Source organism: Podarcis vaucheri, assembly GCF_965113315.1.
Source record: "Podarcis vaucheri genome assembly, chromosome: 1".
NCBI classification, from domain to species: Eukaryota; Metazoa; Chordata; class Lepidosauria; order Squamata; family Lacertidae; genus Podarcis; species Podarcis vaucheri.
In genome coordinates this window covers 100,283,537-100,304,993 of record NC_138759.1, presented here as the reverse complement: position 1 = coordinate 100,304,993, position 21,457 = coordinate 100,283,537, and the positions used below count along the sequence as shown (strand labels likewise).

The window sequence follows — 21,457 nt, the reverse complement described above, 5'->3', positions numbered from 1 at the left end:
ATACAATCCTGTGATGGGAATACATTGACCTCATCAGAAAATATGATGCTTTTGAATGCATTTCAACCTGCCGGTAAACACCACCCACTGTTTGTTTGCACATTTCATATAAAAATGTATGCTTACTAATTATTAACAAGCTGTAAGCTGAACACATTCCAGACTTGAAATGTTGCTAAGTAAACACCATATTACTCAACACAATGTTTTCATTTACATATCATCAGAATCATGTAGCATAAATCAGCTGTTGCAAGGCAACAACATATTCCTCGACTACACTTTTTAAAAAAGCTGTAGTGGGGGGGGCAGGGAGAGACACAGAGAGTTCAAAGTTTTCAGAAATGCAAATTCCTTAATTCATATTAAATAGTACTATTTATTTAAAAGATTTCTACCATACCATTCCACCAACAGGATAACATGAGCAATGGATATAATAGCCCAAGGATGGTTTTTTGCACGAGGAATGCAGTGCATGCTCATTCACTGCCTCCTCCTCTTGCCTGGCTGGATTAATATCAAACCACAGTTTGCCATAACTATGGTTTGAGCTCTCATTATAAACCGGGATTGCAAACAATGCCTTGCTGGCATTCAGGAATGTTCCCTACTTACAGCTTAGTAATTGTGAGACACCTTAGGAGCAGAATATGGTAGTTCACTTTGCTTGCTGTTTTTTTGTAGTTATGCCCAAGCCGGAATGAGAATTATCTCATTGAGATAATTGAATTATCTCAATGAGAATCACATATTTGGTACTAATATAGGGCTGTATTTAAATTTGCTTGTCTGACTGAATGATCTCTCTCCTTGTGCATGGTTCTAGCAACTCTTCTAACCCTCTCTGGAGCAGATGAGAGGAAAGTGCTGGGGAGAAGGGGTGGGGTGGAGAGTCCTGTTGTGTAACTGGAACTCATTCTGCTTGTGCAACTACTTAGTTTAATATGGTGCAAAATTCCAAGCCCTGTTTGACTGACTAGCTGTGAAATTATTGCAAGAGCATAGTTTGCAATCCTGGTATGTAGGGAACAATCAGTCCATAGTTTCCTTGGTTCAGAGTTCCCAGCAAGCCACAGTTTGACAAACAAGAAAGTACTGTATTAAGCTGGGCATGCAAGGTGAAGGAACGTGCCTAAGTGTTGTGCAGTCATTTACTCTCATGAACAGGTATGTACTTTCAGGAGGGGGGGGGACCACTCCACTTGTAGGACAGGAGCTTGGAACCTATGGCTCACCAGATGATGTTCCCATCATCCCTGATCATTGGCCATGTTGGTTGGGCCTAAAGGGACTTGGGAGTGCAAAAACATCTGGAGCGCCACAATTCCATACCTGTTCAGCAGGAAAACAGTCCCCTTCTTTACGTGCACCCTCAAGAGTCTCACTCTCACACCTAACTATTGGTCATTTTCTGGACTGCAGAACTATGAGCTGACCACATAGCCTAAAGATGCTCATTTGACCTTCCAAACTGATGGAGAGGCACCAGGCCCTCTCTTCTAGGTTAATTCGACAACGCACTGCGTCAAGTAACAACACAGACTGTCTCCACCCTTGCCTCATCTCAACTCATACCAGCCCTACTGCATTTCTCCCCACCTCATCTTTTCAAAATGATATCCAAACTACATACCCACCATGCCCATCTTTGGCCCTAAGTTTATGTTTGCCTAATCAAGTATCTGATTTGCAAGCATGCATCCTGCCTCTGGTCTACAGGACAAGTGCTCTGCCAGTGCTGAATTCAGACTCTGTGGCCACCTGTTGCAAGCTAGGCCTCAGGCTGACACTGTGGGGAATAAGACACGATTTCATAAGATTTTCTACAAGCCCTATTCAGACATTCAATGCAACATATGGGACACATAAATCATGTCAGGGATTCAGGGCCATATGCAGTTATTCCACACCTAATGTCTCTGACATGCGTCATTCCTACTTCTTCTTCCACCACCACATTTCTGGAAGGGAGATCTTAAATGCATTCTAAGGAACATGTTTAAGAGGTTCCCTGTAACAAGAGTTCTCGAATGCTGGGAGAATTCTAAGCGCAATGAACCAGAGATAGGAAGGATCTCCATTCAGACCTTCTACTGAACTTGTGAAGAACGTTTGAAGCTGTAGTTGATGGAACCATGACACTGGGGGTAGAGCTAGTGTGCACTGCCTCCCTGCCCCCTTAACATGCTTTCAGGGTAGGATAACGTGTTATAGAAAGTGGCTGGAAGCATGAAGTATTTATTTTAAGATCACAGATCTCATTTAAGACCTAAAGCCAGAGTATAATAAAGCCATAAGCTCTGGGGAAATTCATATCTTATTATAAAACTGGAAGCCTTGCATCATGGAATTTTGCTTAATGCGCAGTTCTGAAATCTCTTAGAATATGCAAAATATATTTAAATAAAGTGCAGTTTGTACCACATACCCTTGTAGTTCTTGCATACAGCATGCTGCACACGATTCCCTAGTCCACATATTCCGTTATAAGGTAAACAAACTCCTTCTGAAATGATCCACTTGTAACAGACTGGGTTTTCACATGGAATAGATTCTATCAAGTGCGGGCAATTGCCAGAAGTGCCCGTGGGTTCCACAATGATATGTCTTTGCCTCATTTTGAAACCTGGGGGGGGGGGGGGAGAGAGACAAAAGTGATAGCTAGGTTTCACCTGATAAGGAAGGAAAGAAGTTACATAAACTGATTGCATAACTTCCAAATCACAGTCTGTCCAAAGAAAGAACAAATACCCCTTTAAAAGTATTATTTGTAGTTGTGTTGTTGTGGTTTTCAACATGTACCAAGCTGCATCATGAATGCTGCATAATGCCCATGCTTTGGGATTACAGGAAAAAAGCCTTAGGCTCACGCACACCCTCCATCCCTCACATGCTCCGATTCCTGTCACAATTTCTGATGCTAAAACAGTTTAAGGTATTAGGACCATGAGCTCCCATGTATTCAGCAAATTTGGAAGTGGGGGGGGAGTGAATCCACTACCTACCACTCCCTGTGTACCGGTGTCACCCCACCAAATGCCAATTCCCTGCTAGTTTCACTTCCAAACTGGGTGTGAAAGCCTATTCAGTGGTACCTCGGGTTAAGTACTTAATTCATTCCGGATGTCCGTTCTTAACCTGAAACTGTTCTTAACCTGAAGCACCACTTTAGCTAATGGAGCCTCCTGCTGCCACCGCGCCACCGGAGCACAATTTCTGTCCTGAAGCAAAGTTCTTAACCCGAGGTACTATTCCTGGGTTAGCGAAGTCTGTAACCTGAAGTGTATGTAATCTGAAGCGTATGTAACCCGAGGTACCACTGTAGTCTTTCTGAACCAGGAACCCTGTGCAATATGGGTTCTGCAGACACTTTTGAATACATTCAGCTGACCATAGATTTAAAAAAACAACACAAAACCATTCAGACCTTCACACTCAACACATGAAGGTCAACAGTGAAGAGGGAAAGATGAGTCCATTAAGTGGAAGAGAGCATATGCAGTTCTGTGGCCCCTACATGAATTTTAGCTCAGGTTCTAAGGAGACCTAAAAGCTTGCCCATGGAAATAATTAATTATTCTGCATTATGAAGCAATGAGGAGCTGATATTCCGCAGTCTTCATATCCGGCCAAACATATTGCTCTGCTTTCCTTTTGAACTGCATCAGCATCTGGCCAGTCCAGGACTTTCAAACACAACTGCCTGGGCTTACGCCTCAGGGAGGCCTCTTCAGTGCTGCCAACACAGCAGCTTGACTTCACCCCTGGAGGTGAATTCCATTGTCTCTCAAGACAGATGGATGCCAACAATTAAAGCCTGTTGGATCAGGTCAATGTCCCATCTGATCCAGCATCCTGTGGGAAGCCAACAAGCAAGATCTGAGTGCAACAGCGCTCTCGTCTCCTGCTGTTTCCAGTAACTGGTTTTCAGAAGCACACTGTCTCCAACAATGGAAATAAAGCATAGCCATCATGGTGAGCAACCACTGTGCAGCCTTGTCCTCCATGAATGGGTCTAATTCTCTTTTAAAGCCATCCAATTGGTGGCCACCACCGACTCTCATTGGAGCAAGTAGCATAGTTTAACTATGCACTGTGTTCATTTATTCATCTAGTACAGTATTGTCCTAGCCACCAATCAGTAGCCTCTCCAGGGTTTCAGACAGGGGATGTTCTCAAACTTGCCTGGAGATGACATGGGTCTGTTTGTTTATTTATGTATTTATTTATTTAACAGAGTTTATATACTGCTTTGTTGCGAATAGAACCTGCAAGCAGTTTACAAAAAGATTTTAAAAAAACAAAAACCCTGCCAATAGAAGACAAAACAGGTATCTAAAAATATTTTTTCCCACACAAAGCTGATGCTATGCCACTGTATTACAGTCCTTTGCCTTATGCATTTTTACGTTTTAATATAATGACCCAAATAGTTATAAAATTATTTACATAGTAAAAAAAAAATCAGGTTACACATTTCGGGCTGTGATGTCCATTGGTATCAATAAGCTGTGGAGAAACTAGCAGTCCCCCCCCCCCCACAAAACACACAGAAAATGATTAATTATAAATATAAAGTCAGCTTTTATACATTAGATTCGTCCAGTTTTGTAATGTGGCAAGGCCCCACTCCTCCAAAAAGGTGTAAGAAAGTGGTTCAAAACGCACCTTTTTTCCCTTGATTATCTTGGCAGTTTTCATGAATGCAAGGCCCCCATCCCAACCAGGAAGAAACCAGGCATTCAGGAGGGCATGGGATATTGCACAGTTGGGAAGCCGGGGGAGCAGGAGCGAGACACAGCTTTTTTTCAACAGGTCTAGCCACTTAAGGAAGAAAAAAGAAAACAAGAGGGAGCAAAAAACACAGAGATTATTCCTTCAAATCGTGGCGTGTTTTGCAGTGCAGAACAAATATATTCTCAAGCAACCATCAAAATTATTTCAGAATCCAAGCTAACAACAGTGTAATCAGCACAATAATTAGTGTCCCTGATGCAGTTTAGCACTGCAGCTAAGAACAATTTGTTTAAAACGGATATAGTGTTCTTCACTTTTTTAAAAGGATCACAGCAAACTCTGTCTAATCTGGGGGCGGGGAGTGCATTTAGAAGCCCTTACTACATATGTAATCTCTAAAGCAAAAGCTCCTTCTCCTTACTTGTGTGACATTATTAGGCTGGATCTAGTCACATCAAAGAAGCGTTTCAGTTTAAAGTGTTGTAAATTTAAAGAGGGAAAACCAGTAGAGACAAACGGGACTCCATGTCGCCATCTGGTGGCAAAATGTTATATCACACATACAATGTGTATAATCACTTTTTCTTTACCAGTTTAGCTGAGTTCCAAGAGTAAAGAGCTTGATAAGGAAATATGAGGTGAGCGAGATGGGGTTTTTTGTTTTTTTAAAGAGCCTCAGTGACTGATGGAGAGAATCAAAATGGACAGAACCTAAAACAAGGCACTCACATAGTCTAAAATGCCCTAATTACTTTAAATACTTATTCACAAACATTGAGATACAAAAAGATATTGGTAGAAATGAATGCAATTAATTTCTAAACTTTGCATCCAGTTATTGCACAATATGGAAAACACTTCTGATTGCAGAAAACCTGAGACCTGATTTTTCTGCCAAATTTCTCTACCTACTGCAGTCCACCATGCCATATATACCATATTGTTCTGCAGCATTCCCCAACCCATAGGAGACCATTTCAAAGGAAATTAGTGGAAATAAGCTAATTTGCCTTCCAGGAGTCTCCGGTATGGTTTCAAATTGTATAGTGGGCCACATGCTGAGATTCCTGCATTGCAGGGGTTGGACTAGATGACCCTGGGGCTCCCTTCCAATTCTATGGTCTTTCATGTTACATACTGGGAAAATAATGAAACCTATAATTCAGTATGAAATCTGATTTCCAAAGAAATCAAAATCTGACTTCCATGCATGTGAAAAGATAGAGCTATGTCAATGCACAATAGTTCAGTTCTTCTGAAAAAAGTTACACATTGCTATAAATGTATGCAATTTTTTTCCTGGTATTTATCAGTCAATTTCAATATTAGTTTTTATTTACCATGTTAGGGTAAGTTAGGTTTTTAATATTTTTTTATTCTACATTTTTATGTGCTGAGAATTCCATTGCAAATAATTATATGGGGAAAGCTGAAATGCAGAAATAACAAGGATTAACAGGAGTTTTAAAAACTCACAGGAATCTCTCCCCACCACCACCATAAATATCTTATTCCTCAGGCACTTGCAGGATATTACTTCATAATCAAATGGTAATTACCCAAATTTAATTCAAAAAAAATAATGAAAAGTTCTGCTTAGATGAAAAGACTGCTTTCGGAAATATTATTTTTATTTTAGAGACAACATATTCATTTAGGGACTACACCAAGATGGCAGAAATCCAATTCACCTTGCTTCTAAAGCAAATAGCCCTTTTCTACAGGTTCTAAAAGTCAACTGGCAGAAAGTGCAAGATAAATATTAGTCAGTTTTAACCATCAAGCTATTCCCTTTCAAAGAGTCTCATGCATTTCTTAATATGCCCTTCAGCATTAGGCTTTGCAAAATAATTTATCATTCTGGTAATACGCTGGCATACAAGCCAGCAAATCGGGCTCACTGCATTTTGTCATCAAAAACGGATTCCGTTTCATCTATAAGAAAGCAATACTAGTCATGTTGTTGAAGCCATGTCACTTGTTTTGACACTGTTTTCCAATGCCTTTTGGCAGCAATCCATTTATTTTGGAGCACACCAGCAATATAGACCACACACTATAATAAATAATGCAAGTTATTGGAGTAAGAAAAGTAGGTGAACACTTCACCTTGCGAAAAAAAAATTTGCAGAAATGAAATCAAAATGAAAAAAAGAATGAAACACAACAGGTAAGTAATAAACTGTTATTGTAATAATACTGGAGAAATGTTCTTAGTATGAGATGCAAGCATGAGCCAGATCATATTTGTTACTGGCTTGAAGTTTTCAACCATTATCGATTCCAACCACTTGCTGAAAAATACACAGTCCCAGGATGAGTACAGCCTTGTGTGGACACCGGGAAGCTACAGAATGGAAAGAAACACCACAGTAAGGGGTTCTTTGCTTCCCCAAAAGGCCACAATAGAAAAACTCATATTGTGTCTGGGACCAGCTATGTGGGATTACTACCACTAAACCTCACAGTAATCTTTGGAGGAACAGGAGTTTCAATATGCTCATAGAATTCAACTGTCTGCAAACATTTATTCAAGAGAAGCTGTGTGGTTTTGTGGGGGGCAGGGTTGGTGGGTTTGTTGTTGTTGTTGTTTTGAAGTGAAGGGACTGGTCTCAGTGAGCAACCTTGGCACAGAGAACACACAAAACCTCTGATTCAGGGGCGTGACCAAAACACAACACACACAACACTTTAAACATTCCAAATGGGTATCCGTTCAATGTATCCGTTCCTCCTTATCTGTCCTTCTTCAAAAATAGTCATCGTCTGAAACATGCAAGTATGAATGTATGCTCAACCAATTAATAAACAAGAACTAACATTCCTTTTGCATTCTTAATACCTGTCAGATTCTCTGATGAGCAGGCATTTAAGAGTCTGCAAGATAAATGCAAACACAACCATAAGCTTGCTATCAAAATCCTATTATTATTATTTCCTAGTCTCTGGTGCTCATCTCTCTCTATATATGGGAATATCTAAATGTTATAAGGATGGAGTTTCTTCCAGGAGTGCATGGATCTGATCTGCAACCACCCACTTAAGAACTTTGCCCAAGAAGGAGAGATTAGCAGCTGGCTGGTAGTTACTTAGATCTTCTAAATATAGGGAGGGTTTTTTGTGGAGTGGTTTTACCACGACCTTCTTCAAGCATGCAGGACCCCCCACTCAGAAGGAGACATTAATCACCTCCCTGGTCCAGACAGGGAGTGATATGAAAAAAGCTTTTTCACTCATGGAAGAGCAGATCTGTATCTAATAAGCTTTCTTTCCTTCAGGTCACCTGAGTTAATTACCAGCTATTCCTAAGCTCAGTTGTTGTTTTTTAAATCATTTTTACTTTAATAAATATAACACTGCTGTTAAATGCAATCTGTCATGCCTCTCAGAACATTACACATTGTAGCTTTTATATTCAATCCATCCATTTGTAACATTTACTTTACCCCACAATACTAGTGTTGTGATTGAAAATCCCACAGCACTCTACCTAAGATGATAAATTCAATTAGGGAAAAAAGAGCTGATTTTCTGTAGGCTTGCACTTGAATGCTTGATACAAGAGGGATGAACTCAACAATACTGAACACCAGGTTTTACAAAAAGCAGCTACTTAGTAAAATTAACTGAACTGCCATGCTGGGTCAGTAGGCTTTAACTACTTACAGCTTCACACTCTCATGTCGATGGAGACAACAACATTAAGCAATTACAGGCCATGCACAAATGGATGCATTCTTTACTGGCAATAATTAAGTTCTCTCACAGCCATTTGTCACTCTCTTAGGAAGTGGATTATATTTTCTCATGGATCTTTAACTTTATGCTCCCTACAGACTGAGAAGAGAACAAGCATTTTGAAGAATTCAGAGCTAGGTTGGAGAGCTTTCCAAACAGCTACAAATAAATTTGAATGGATGTAAGAAAATGGGAACTTCAGGAGAGATTGTCCTTCAAGATGGCTATTGGATTTGACTTCCCTACAGCCAATATTAAACTCTGAGGGCAATGCATATTGATATCCACCAAAAGTTAAGCCTAATATCCAGCAGAAGCCTATGGAATTGTTACCTGAGTTCAATATAGGAACAGTGTCTATTTATTATTATTTTTAAATCTCTTTTTGCATAGGTTACAATCTACAAACCACTTACGCTAATGTCCTTTAGCCATCAATATACCTACTTGTGAATCACATTATTGTGTCCTTTCACCACTGTTATAAATTGGCAGGGGGGAAATGATGGATCTCGAGTTATAATATGAAATATTGTCTCTCAGACAACAGGCACAAATTAGTAAAGAGCTGGCAAATCATGTTTGGCTTAACTGGTATAAATGAACTGATCATTTAAAACAAATGATGGTCCCAATTACAGATGCAAGATTGCAATATTTATTCACCTTTAGCAAGGCAGTGGCATTGATCTTCCAAGAAGATAAGACAAATTAGCATCCCTTTGGACCATTCACCAAGTTTGTAAATGAAAAATAAATTCCTTACAATCTAATCTCAATCAATAGAGCAAGTGCATTCAGGAAAATAAGCTTGGAAAATACCACGGGAGTCTGATCATGAAAGATATGGTATCTCCAAGACCCACTGATTGGAACCATGCATGAAGATACTTCTATGGTTACAGTAATGAATATATCCTAACTACCAATTTGTGGGGGCCTGAAATGCAGTGTTGGAAGCAGCTGCAGTTGGCTGCTCAGAGAATGGAGGGGCCTGGGAATTGACTACAATGCAGAGGAGTAAATGTTTAAATAAACATGGCCAAGTTCACCCAACCTTTTCCATCTTGCCTCTTTATTTCTCTGTGTGGTTGCAAAACTTGCAACCTTGGCCCAATTAAGTTACGATGGGAGGCTTGCAAAAGAAAAATGATGCAATGAGTGGGAAGTGCCACAGTAGGGTTTGTACAAAGCTGAGCACCAACAAGAGACTACTGCAAATGTTACCATTATTGCATAGGGCAGTGATGGCCAAACTTGGCCCTCCAGCTGTTTAGGGACTACAACTCCCATCATCCCTAGCTAACAGGACCAGTGGTCAGGGATGATGGGAACTGTAGTCCCAAAACAGTTGGAGAACCAAGTTTGGCCATCACTGGCATAGGGTATTCATTGTAGGTAAAGGTGCTTTTGGCTTGTTTCTCATGATAGCTCTAAAAGACTTGCCAGTCCCAAAGGGTAAAGTAAGGAAGGATCTAGAAACACTAAGAGAAGCCACATGGGAGCCAGCAGTGAGCCACAGAAAAATATTGTGTTTATGATAGATCCAGAAACAACAGACTACAGAAGGAAAGTCAGGAAATGCAGCAAAATGAAGATGGTTATTTGCTCTAAAAATATGCTTCTTCAGAGTGGTGCTTTTGGGGGGGGGGGCTTGTTCCTTCCACTTTAAGAAGATCCATAATGTTTGAAAACCAGAAATGTTCCATTTGTGTGATTACCAATCTTTTTCATCCTTTCATGAATTTAAACCCTTCTATTTCTGAATGTGAAGCATTGCAGCTGTACACCCCAAAGATCTGAGAAGAATCCTTTTCTGTCTTGTTTCAAAGGCTCTCCACCAAAGAAGACAGCTGTTACATATTTATCATCCCAATATGTGGCTTTAATCTTACCAATTTGACTCACAGAAATGTTTGGTGGAGAACCTACAGAATCAATAGATGAACATCCCAACAATGTAAATTTCACACCACCAGGTTAGAATATATTTATTCCCTGCTGTGAAGGTATGTCCTTTATCAAGTAAATTAGGTCATTCAGGAGAAATATTTATTTTGTATTAACACTAGATCAGTAGCTCTGTATGTTATCCTGTGACAGGCCTGCTCCCTCTCTCTGAGCAAACAAAGGTCTAAATTCTTACTTACTGTATCACCATCTTAAGATTTCTTGAAGTGCCCTTTAGATATACCTCCAGCTGTGTGAAAGCTGCTGTTTTTTGAATCAATCCCATGCGACTATGGGCTGTATCTGAATCACACAGCCACATGTCCAGGGTCCAGTCATGTGGGTCTTTCTCACAGAATCAATATCACACATTTGACTCTCATGAAACCAGCTCTGCTGGTATGGTTGCAGCTGTGAGACATAGCCCCAGTCCCATGTGATAAATTCATGAAAGAGCTGCTGTCACACAGCTGGAAATTTACTTCAAGGGCACATGGCTGATTAATACAGTGGACTTGGGTCACACTTTAGCCTACAGTGGCTTGTAGAAGTTAAGTGATCACTGTTTTCTTCTGCTTCTTACATTTTGAAGAGAGAGAGAGAATATGAAAAAGAGAAATATACATAGGAAACACAGAGAGACATTTAGTTCAAAATTAAAGGTGGGTCTCTAGTAGATGTCAGCAGTGGAACCCACATCTGAAACCACTGAAGGTCCAATGTAGACATTACAGTTCTAATCTGAGTGTCACTCCTAGACACTAAACTTATATTTGATCCAGGCAAATTAAGCCCAAAGCCTACAAATTTCAATTGGATAATTAAATAAATATTTAAGCCTCTCTCACCAGAATCAGTGGAATTCAAAAGGGTTTACACAGCTGGTGACAACTTCTCTTCTAAATGAACTAAATTTTAGAAACTTTCTGTATGTTCTTTGAACTCAGCGAGTTACCTGGATCACACATTAGGTCTTAACTCATATCCAAGTATGAAAAGCACTCAAAGGAATAGTCCTGCCTTTGGAGAATGCAACCAGTGAGACTGCCCTAATGGAGATGATAAGACTACAACAGTGCAAATGAGAATCAAGTGCTTGCATTACGCCCCACCCCACACGCTGCTGAAGGTCGGTTTTCTTCTGTTACTGTAGTCAAGTATTCATACAGCTAATATATGCCAATGTATTGTTTCTATATAATTTGATCAACAGAACAGACAGGTGAGAGTTAAAATCAGAGATAAGGCTATATCATGGAGGGCTGCCGGGTCGGTTGGGCAGGGTCAGATATACTTTTAAAGGTTTCTGTGATTCCAAAAAGCCTAGTGAGCCCCATGTTTAACCTCTGCACCTTTTGTATTCCTTAATTAAAGCAATAGGCTTTATACAGAGAATTCGGTATGTGGTTCCCTCTACAGGTACTTCAGCAATGGTAGGACCTTGGGCTTTATTTTTCAATCTGGCCGCGCTCTGCACTATCTGTCAGTTCTTTGTTCTCCACAGACTTCCATGAGGCAGGAAAACTCTATTAACTTTTGAACCCTTACTCATGACTTTGCCAAAGCAATGCAGGATTGCACTCCACAATACACCCGAACAAAGTACATTGCAAAAATTGGAAATAAAGACAGTATATGATATGTTTCTTGGGAGTGTGTGTGTGCGTGTGCGCGCGCGCGCACGCGTGTGTGTGTGAAGGAAAGTGTCAATTTTTAGCACTTTTAAATTTGTTGTACCTATGGCATCTTTTTAGATTGGTTGGAAATACAGCACACTCATGGAATTAATCAGGAAGATCGTGTACGCCAAGCTTCAAGCTTCAAATAGCTCAACCGCTGCCATTTTTATGAACCTTTAGAATCTTGACTCTTGTAATGGTGGAAAGTTGTTTTTCCTGCTTGCCTTAACTACAGGGCCACTCTTGTACGCCTGCCATTTTAATATAGTGAAGTGGATGGGTGAACTAGTCTTTATAGTTGCAGGACTCTCAAGTGAAACAGCTCTCCAGTATTTCCAGTTTAAAACACAATAAACATTTGATTAAAGTTACTTACCCAGATAAATGCATGGAAATTAACCAATGCCAATACACCAGGGTTTCATAATTAATTTCCAGCATTCCAGAAGCTGGCTGTTTGGGAACGCTTTTAATAGCTTAAAACTGGAAAATACCAAAGCCTTACTTTATGCCTTTGATAAAGCAAATAAACCTGGTTTTCCTAGTTTCTTTGTGTCAATCCATTCCCTCCCCCTTACTTTCAAGTGGGTAGTAAGTTTCTGAAAATTTAGGGGAAACAAAGAATGTGTCACAAGGGCAGCTATGTGTAGAAAAGAAATTGAGGCAAGGGCAATCCAGACAACCCCAAAAGCCATAGAAAGCAACTGATGTTACAGAGAAAGTAGCATCACTTAATGAAGATGCCTCTTGCAAATGATCTGCTGTATTTGTGGGAGGCTCAAACAGGTGACAAAAACAAATCCTTCTACATAGTGACAGAACAGATATCCTCCTTCAAACTGACGGCATAGATAATCAGCTTGCAGCAGGTGGACTGCTCAAGAGGGATGATGAGGGCAAACCATCTGCCCTAAGATAGACTTGCTTTGCCTTTGTAAACAAGTCAGTCCTCAGCTGTGATGCCACGCTCTTGCTATCTTACATCTCTGTACAAAGCCATATTTTGCAGGAGCAGTAGGCATAGTGAAGAAAATAGACAAAGATAAATTATTCATCAGGCATCTGTCTATCCACTTGCTTTTCTTCTGAATATAGAAAAATATTTGATTCTTGGACCTACTGCAGAGAGAGAAAGGAAAAGGAAAGGGGATAGGAGAAACAAACCTTTCTGACAATTGTCTATTGTGAGAACTGTTTGAAAGTGGCGTCTCCAATTTTCCCTTTACAATTTATCTATCTATCTGTTATGAAAACCAGGGTATAAGCATCTTTATAAATTGGAACTTCAAAAATGTTTACGGGCTTCCCCATATTCTAGTCTGACTCTTCCACTGCAGTGAATGGTAAAGCCTTTGAGTACACCATTAGCTTCTCATTTGTGCATGAAAGGGACAGCCAAATCGTCATCCATTCTGGATCCTTTAGAATCGACAGCATAGATCAGGGGTTGTCAACCTGTTTGGTCCATGAGCACATTTGCAAAACAGAAAATAGTTGCAAGCATCACACACACACACACACACACACACACACACACAACCAATTCTATTGCCAATAAGAGAATGCCTCTTTCAAGCCTAATTTCAGAAAGGGGAGGACACCCCCTAGGCTCCATGGGCAGCTCCTACAGGCGCATGTGTGTTCATGTGCACCACCTTGGAAATCCCTGGCATAAATGTGCAAGCAAATAATGCTACCTCCAAGAGTCTACACTTCTAATTGTAGAATCTGGAACCCTATATCCAGCATTTCACTGCAGTACAACCTCAACCTTCTTTTCATCATTTCATACCAATTATTTATTTATAGGTAATACAAGTAATTTCTAGCATACCTTCCTTTAACTTGTGTGTTTCCTCCAGTGTGATCTGGGCACAGTATACTTCCCGGACCTGTACCCCGCCTCCACAAAGGGCTGAGTGCTTATGGTGTCGGGGGTCCTGCTGTTCTAGGAGGAGAGTGACGTCACATCCTTTCCATTCAGATGTTCTCCATGAATATCTTGCAGAAAATCACAAACATTAATTCATGTAAAAACGTGTTTGTTATAAGTGGCTAACAAATTATTGAGGCTGCAATCGTAAAGACACTTGTTGGGAATAAATCCCATCAAACACAAAAGGACTTACTTTGGATTCCTCTGCACGTCTCGGTACTCCCCAAATCAAAACGCAACTGCCAGAAAAATTGCTAAGGGAATAAAATTCCCACAATACTTATAGTTTATCTGTAAATAAGAAAAACTATACATTTTTCTTTCTTTTTAAAAATAACTCTGAAGCCTGATGAAAACACTTTAAAGGACTGAATAGAATCCAGCTGGTGCCTTTGTGCTCAAGACAGGGGCTTTTGATCCAGTGGTTGCTGTCATTAATAGATGAGGGACAATATCTGTCCATTCGTTCTCCCCTCCGCAGTCTTCAGTACCACCCAAAACAGTTTCATGATATTAGGATACACATTCAGGCATGCTCCATTTCAGTGTGAATTAAACAATTATACTTAACATGAATAACATGGGGGACTTTGTCAAAAGCCTTGAAATCAAGAGACACTACGTCCACAGCATTCCCCTGGATCCACTAAACTTGTAACACTATCAAAAAAAGAAATGAGATTTGTCTGGCATGACTTATTTTTGAGAAACCCATGATGGGTCTTAATAATCACAGCAGCCTTTTTTAAGTGCTCACTGATCAACTGTTTAATTATCTGTTCTAGGATCTTTCCTGGTATCAATGTTCACTGGTCAATCAAACTAACTGGTCAGTAGTTACCTAGATCTTCTTTGTTTGCCCACTTTCAGTCCTCAGGGACCTCACCTGTTCTCCAAAAATTCTCAAAGATTATAGGCTCTGAGATTACACCTGCAAGCTCCTTTAGTACCCCTGGGTGCAGCTCATCTGGCCCTGGAGATCTGAATTCATTTAAAATAGCTAGGTGTTCCCTTACCACCAACAGGCAACCAAAAGCACCAACTCAATTCCACACACTTTCTTCATATCCCAATAAACAGGAAACTACTAGTGCTGCCATTGGTTTCATTTTGCTTTTTCAAAATATTTGTATTTCAAAATTTAACTACAGTGGCCTTTATGGCACTTGACAAAGTCAATTTAAAAAACTATAATATATCATCAATAAATGGGCTAAAGAGGCAGGGAGTAATAAGGTACACAGCAATTAAAAAGCAGCGAAATTACCATTAAAAGCTGAAGAAAACAATGCAAACTTAGCCTGAGATTTAAGCAATAATAGTGTAATAAAATATAACATAAATCACAGGCTACATAAACATATGTGTGTAAAATGCACAGACACCCTTTTAACAGCCCTGGGTAATACTAGGTGGACTCAGTTCGACCCAGGGTGATCTGGGATTCCTTCAACCGAATCCAGGTAAATTCCAGGTCAACCAGAATCGGTTTGGGATCTGGCTCAATCTGTTGCACACCATTGGTGCTACTATTGATTAATTATTATGAGCACCAGTGTTTCAGACTGTCTTTCATAAAGTAAAATATTCCAACCAATTATTCCAGACTCAAATTATTTACAAAAAAATAATAATGGAAAATGAAGTTGATGCTTACACTTCTCAGCATGAGCTTAAATTATCCAAACTATCAGTGTCTATTTTGAAAGGTCTTTAGAATTCTGTTCTGCATGGAGATGCTTAGAAAAATACTGATTACTTCTAATTCACAGTTCTTTTTAGATGAACTGTCATTCTCTCATTTAAATACACACTGTTTTGTGTGCAGTTGGGAAGACAGACAAAATTTATTATTAGGAAAAGGAAAAGAACAAACAAAGGAACAGAATCTCTGCAAGACAGCCTTCTTACATGACAAATATGACATTGTCCTCCCACAATGCATAAAATCAGAATAGGAGGTGTAACTTTTCGTAGGTGTAACTTTAAAAAAACCCTCCCTTCCTTAATGTGGCTTATCTTTTCTACCATACAGACAATTTCAATTCTGAAGTAGTTAGCTGAACAGCAACAAGGCAAAGTACTGTGTTTTGTTTCCCATCACATTAATGTCACATTTCTCAGGGCTAAATGGAAACCGATTTATAACACCAAATGCTTAAGGGCAGGTACACACTCTCATTTAGTCACTAACAACTCTTGCTTTAAGTAGATGTGTGTTGATTTAAATTAGTGTTTAGGCAAATAAGCAAAGAATCACTGCAGATGTGAACACCATTGAAAATGTTTAGCATTGCTAAAGCACAGACGGACAGCAGAGTCAGGGCTGTGTAGCACATTTCTAAACCAGAAAGAGAAAAACATTAAAATGGTACAACAAAGTTTAGGCTGAAATCCTATAGGCCATGGGAGAACATCTCAAGGGACCTTAAGAGTATGGAGAGTGAACTTTGTGGGTGAAGAAGAAGGTATGCCCACAGAAGCATCCTCTTTTCAGCTGTGGAAACATCTGCAGGTGTTTCCTCTCCTCCAATGCCAGTGCTCTGATGAAGGAGACAGTAAAAGGGAGGTGTTCTAGGGACCTGTCTCAAGGTGGATCCATGGAGGCTTCAGATTTGCTGGATGCAAAGCCCTCCCTCTCCTGCAATGTGCTGAAACTCAGGTAGGCGCCATTGCCATTATAAGAGAACAGTGGAAGCATTCATGGTGAGTTCCGACACCTATTTTTTTTAGAAAAATAGCACTGCTGGTGCTGACCAGCAAAGCACAAACAAGGAGGGAAGTCTGGGCATGATTCTTTATGTTTGGTTAACTGAATTTTCACATAACAAGTGGGTGGATAGCGGGACCCATGTGTATATGACAAAAGTAAGCAGAGAAGCACTTTCTAGTTAACCCACAAGTGTGGAATATTGATGTAGATCTGTTTCAATCTCTCCATGCCCCTCAACCGGAAAGGAAAGAAATGCCAGAAAAAAAACATAGCTATGAGGTTGGAATGTCATATAGAGTGGTTCTGTGTCATACAGAGGATAGTCTTCTGAAGTCATCATCTAGCTGAAGTGCTGTCTGGCCCAAGTCTGATGATGATCATGATTATTCTCTGCTCATCTGACTGGGTTCTTTTTAAAGACTAAGTAGCATAAGAAGAGAGAGCAGGTTAGCACTTGGACAGCAGACTTGGCACCTAATCACAGTCTTGCTTACTCCAGTGCATTTCTATTTATCATAATTATTTATAAAGTGGCATCTACACATATGCACGTTTATGCAAATCTGTACCCTTCTTTTTAGTGATGTGTTTCATCTTTGGGGTGGCCACCCATACAACACATCAGACACAACAAAATACTTCAACCTTGGACCATTGTTCATGCCTCATATTTTATGTCTCCTGCTACTGATAAAAATTGTAGGAAGATGCTGCAGATACAAATCTCTTTCCTCACTCCTTAGCTGGCAGCTGGTATATTTCAGTCACATGACTGTCATGCGTAACAACGCATTGTGCACAGAGAACAAAATCAGTCATGCAATCTACCCTTTTGTCTTACTGATTGACATGAATTGGGGATGGAAAAGTAAAAATCAGCATACAAGAGCTCTCTCCCCCCCCCACAAGATCTAATCAAGCAACAAATGTAAGTGCCCTCTCTCTTCTACTGATAGCAAGACATACATGGATGATGAGCAGGTTGCTGATTTTAAAGTAACACAATTGTATAGTGCACACCACACTCACGACCTCTGCACTGTTTTCCCCCCCTCAGAAAGATTTCGTAAGTATTACGCCACCTGCTTCAGAAGAGCCAGGAGCAGATAGCAAAATTCAGGGCTCTTTTCAATACAACAATAATCTAAGTATATGAAACTTTAAAAAGGCACTTGAAACTACAACCACTCAAGAAAAACTTCTACCATTATGATAGAATGAAGACTCTTGAAGCTAAATCACCAGATAGATATTAAAGAAATGAACTAAATAAGCTCAACAATGATATGACCAATCCTAAGGAAATATATCTATGATAGGGTAGCCATACATAGCCAGAACAGGGCAGTGTGAAACAATGTCTGGGCGGAAACTGCCGAAACGTTTAGGAAAATCCAGATGTCTTGCAAAACTAAGAAAAGCCCAACAACTTTGTCCAAAGAAAACCAAAACTAAACTTAATGTGTCCAAAATTTCAGTTTTTGAAATATGGCAACCACTAATCTATGATAAGAGCAGAAGTCACTTCTATGACTATCAGCTACAAACTTGTCTGCAAAGGATCCAACCCCTTGCCTGCCATACAATACAGTATATGCACAGTTGTGCATATTAGAAACTGCAGGGCGGGGTGAGGTGGGGGTGGAAGTATAGAAATCATTTTGAGCATGCTCCTCTCTGCACTTGGCTGGGTGGCTCAGAAAATGACCACATTGTCTTCCTTATACACCTTTGCAAAGCATAGATGCCCAGGATGCTGCTGTAGCAGCTTCCATTCTGTAAACATGAATCTGCATGGCTTCCAAATCCATAAATCTAACATTACTGTCTGAAAACAGTGCAGCTGAACCACCCTGCTACATGACCAGCAGCTATATGTGATTGCTGTTTGTTTGTTTGTTTGTTTGTTTGGTTGGTTGGTTGGTTGGTTGGTTAATCATGTCAAACTGCATAGCAGGTTTCAATTAAATACCCCTTTCTGTTCTCCCACTTTCTGCAAACGAGTAGCTAGATTTCTAGCCTACTACACAAACCTTCAATTACATTCAAATCCTAATGTGAAACTTTCATCTTGACAAACTTCACATTTCCCTGGGGACACTTTCAGACATAGCAACAAACCATAGTTCGCCATAACAAGAAGGCAATGCAGTAAGTCAAGACTGCACACACATTCCTGTATGCATGGAATATTAAGTTCCTGGTCAACTTCCCACCAGGTACCCTGCAGATCTGGAGCTGGATTTTGCATGGCCACAACCTCCCCTTTGATGCCTCTGTCCCTTCTGCCCACCTTCTGTATCACCAATAGGGCTGTCAAGACTGATGCTGGCTGGGAACAGAAATAGGAATAAAAGAGACAGACAGCAGAGAGCAGCTTACCAAAAGCTGTTGACTTCCTGTCCCTATAACACAGGAGCAATGATGTCAGGTGACCTGTTTTTGCCTGAACAGCTTGCTCAGTGCTCTCCTAGCATTGACAAGCAACTAATAGTTGGTTATTGGCAAGCACTGTGCAAGACGCTTTGCAGGCACCGCCAATCAGCTGACCAATCAGCAAAGCATCTTTCATCCAAAACCCACCTTGACCTGTCATACACCTGATGATTTAGTTCTGTGGACTGGCAGTCCCACCCAGGACCATCTAAGATGGTCTAAGACAAGCAATTTATGTGGCTGTATTTCAAGTCACTCTTGCTTTCGGTGCTGACAGAGGGAATGGAGAGAGTAAAAATGGGGTTCTCTTTAAAAGATGCCACAGTGGGAGTCAGAGAGAGTGCACATGCATGCACATGTACAGACATACACACAGATGTACAGACAAATTTGCACTGAGGCATGCCCTCACTGGGCCACAGGCCAAGCAAGTGATACCAGATGAACAAAAATTACTAAACCATCCAATGTATTTGAGGTTCAGACTCTCTTTGAATAAAGGAAAAAGGAAGGCAAGGATGTTTAACAGACCACTGTATTTTAATATTTCGTTGGAAGCTGCCCAGAGTGTCTGGGGAAACCCAGCCAGATGGCTGGGGTATAAATAATATATTATTATTATTATTATTATTATTATTATTATTATTATTATTATTATTATTATTATTAAATCTACCTTGGACATGGATGAGCACGATCACCTCCTCCAACATTGCAGGCTTCCCTTTCTTCTGTTTCAGGACATTCTCGGCCCGCTCCTACAGCAACATGCTTTATACTCCGAGTTCTAATTCGGTATCCTGGTGAGAGATCCCCTGAGTGACAAGTCTTTGAACAGGAGCTCCATGAAGACCAATCTGATGTTTCACAGTCTTTAGGCATAACACAGGACTGAAAGGTCAAAGGGATGGTTTCTTGCACACAAAGGCTGTGATAAGAAAGTATTTTGTTAACAATACCACAACAACCCTGAAGCATACTCTCTTATACCTGGTCTGTGATTAAATAGAAGCAGGAAGACTATGAGCATTCCGTAATAGCCAGATCTGCAAATTACATTTTACCAAGCCTCCATTGGGAAAAGAGAAACCCAAGAAATTCCAGGGCCATGGCAAAAACAACAACTCCATGGCTGGTTAAAATTCATGTTTATTTAAAATTAAGTCCACAGCTAGCTTGTAAGGGTGCTAGCATTCCCCTTCCACTCTCAACTTCAGGGATGCTACTTGCAACTGTTTGCATGGCAAAGCCAAGGCACTGCTTGCAAACTTTAAACAACCTAGGCAAAAGCTGCATGCAAATGCCATATAGAAGACACCTCCATTAATGTGTTTATTCCCCAAGTAAATAAATATCTAAATCATAAATTTCATGAAATGAAAGATAAGCTGAAACGCCCCCTTTCTTCATAATGTCTCACGACGCTACATTTTTAAAACAGGATCACAGTGTTTAATTACCCATAATGTGAGGTTAATTACACTAAATGTAGCATAAAATTGCAAAGGTACTAAAGGGTTGTTTCTGCTTTGCAGATGGAAAACTAATTTAATTGATATTTGGTCCATGTGAATATCTGAATAGGATCTTTCAGGTATTTTATTTGGATACATTATTAGGAGGGGCGCTATTACTAGGTGGCATGAACATGAAAACAGAGGTGACCACAAAAGTGATTGCCCCTGTTTGAGTGCTTGCAGCTTAGTATCAAGGCAAATGGGATGGACAGGTCCCAGCTGAGCTCAGTATAGCAAATCTCACCACTGCTGCTACCTCCCATTCCATTGCTTCAAGGCCTGGTAACTGACCCTGGATCACGCAAAGGAGGCAGAATCAGGGATGGGCATGGACAGAACCCAAATGGAGTGTCCTTTTCCACCAGGGACTGCACTGGGAATGCCAATCCCCAGTAGAAAAATGACACTACTACCATCCATATCTCATCCAAAGAAACAACTTTCACATTCCTATTCCCAATGTGGTAAAGGAAAATGGTGCTGCCAATTTTTAAAAAATGTAAACTGGTGAAGCTATTTTAACAGTTTTCTTTTCCATCTGTGAACCATGTTGCAAGTTTAACTGGTATCTATGGAAGCCAACTACCGAAATTCTTGGTGCAGCTGGTGCAAACAAGATTAAGACAAGCTATATCTTTGAACCCAAGTACTCTTTCTCTAACCAATAAAAAAGATCAACTTTTCGCCTAACCAACACCCCTTTAAAAGACATAGCATAATAAACAGCAGGTCCTTAAAAGGCTATTTC

General features: G+C 40.2%; 1 protein-coding gene across 5 annotated transcripts in view; it reads right to left on the bottom strand.

The window, feature by feature from the left end:
* THSD7B (thrombospondin type 1 domain containing 7B) overlaps positions 1–21,457 on the bottom strand; it is a 633,259-nt gene that overhangs the window by 196,351 nt on the left and 415,451 nt on the right. For all 5 annotated transcript variants that reach the window (XM_082197355.1, XM_082197356.1, XM_082197357.1 and 2 more), the window contains 4 exons: positions 19,869–20,120; positions 13,942–14,108; positions 4,672–4,827; positions 2,432–2,629 (listed from right to left, as the gene is read on the bottom strand). In XM_082197355.1, the coding sequence (XP_082053481.1) occupies positions 2,432–2,629; positions 4,672–4,827; positions 13,942–14,108; positions 19,869–20,120 (773 nt within the window). The remainder of the gene's footprint in view (positions 1–2,431; positions 2,630–4,671; positions 4,828–13,941; positions 14,109–19,868; positions 20,121–21,457) is intronic.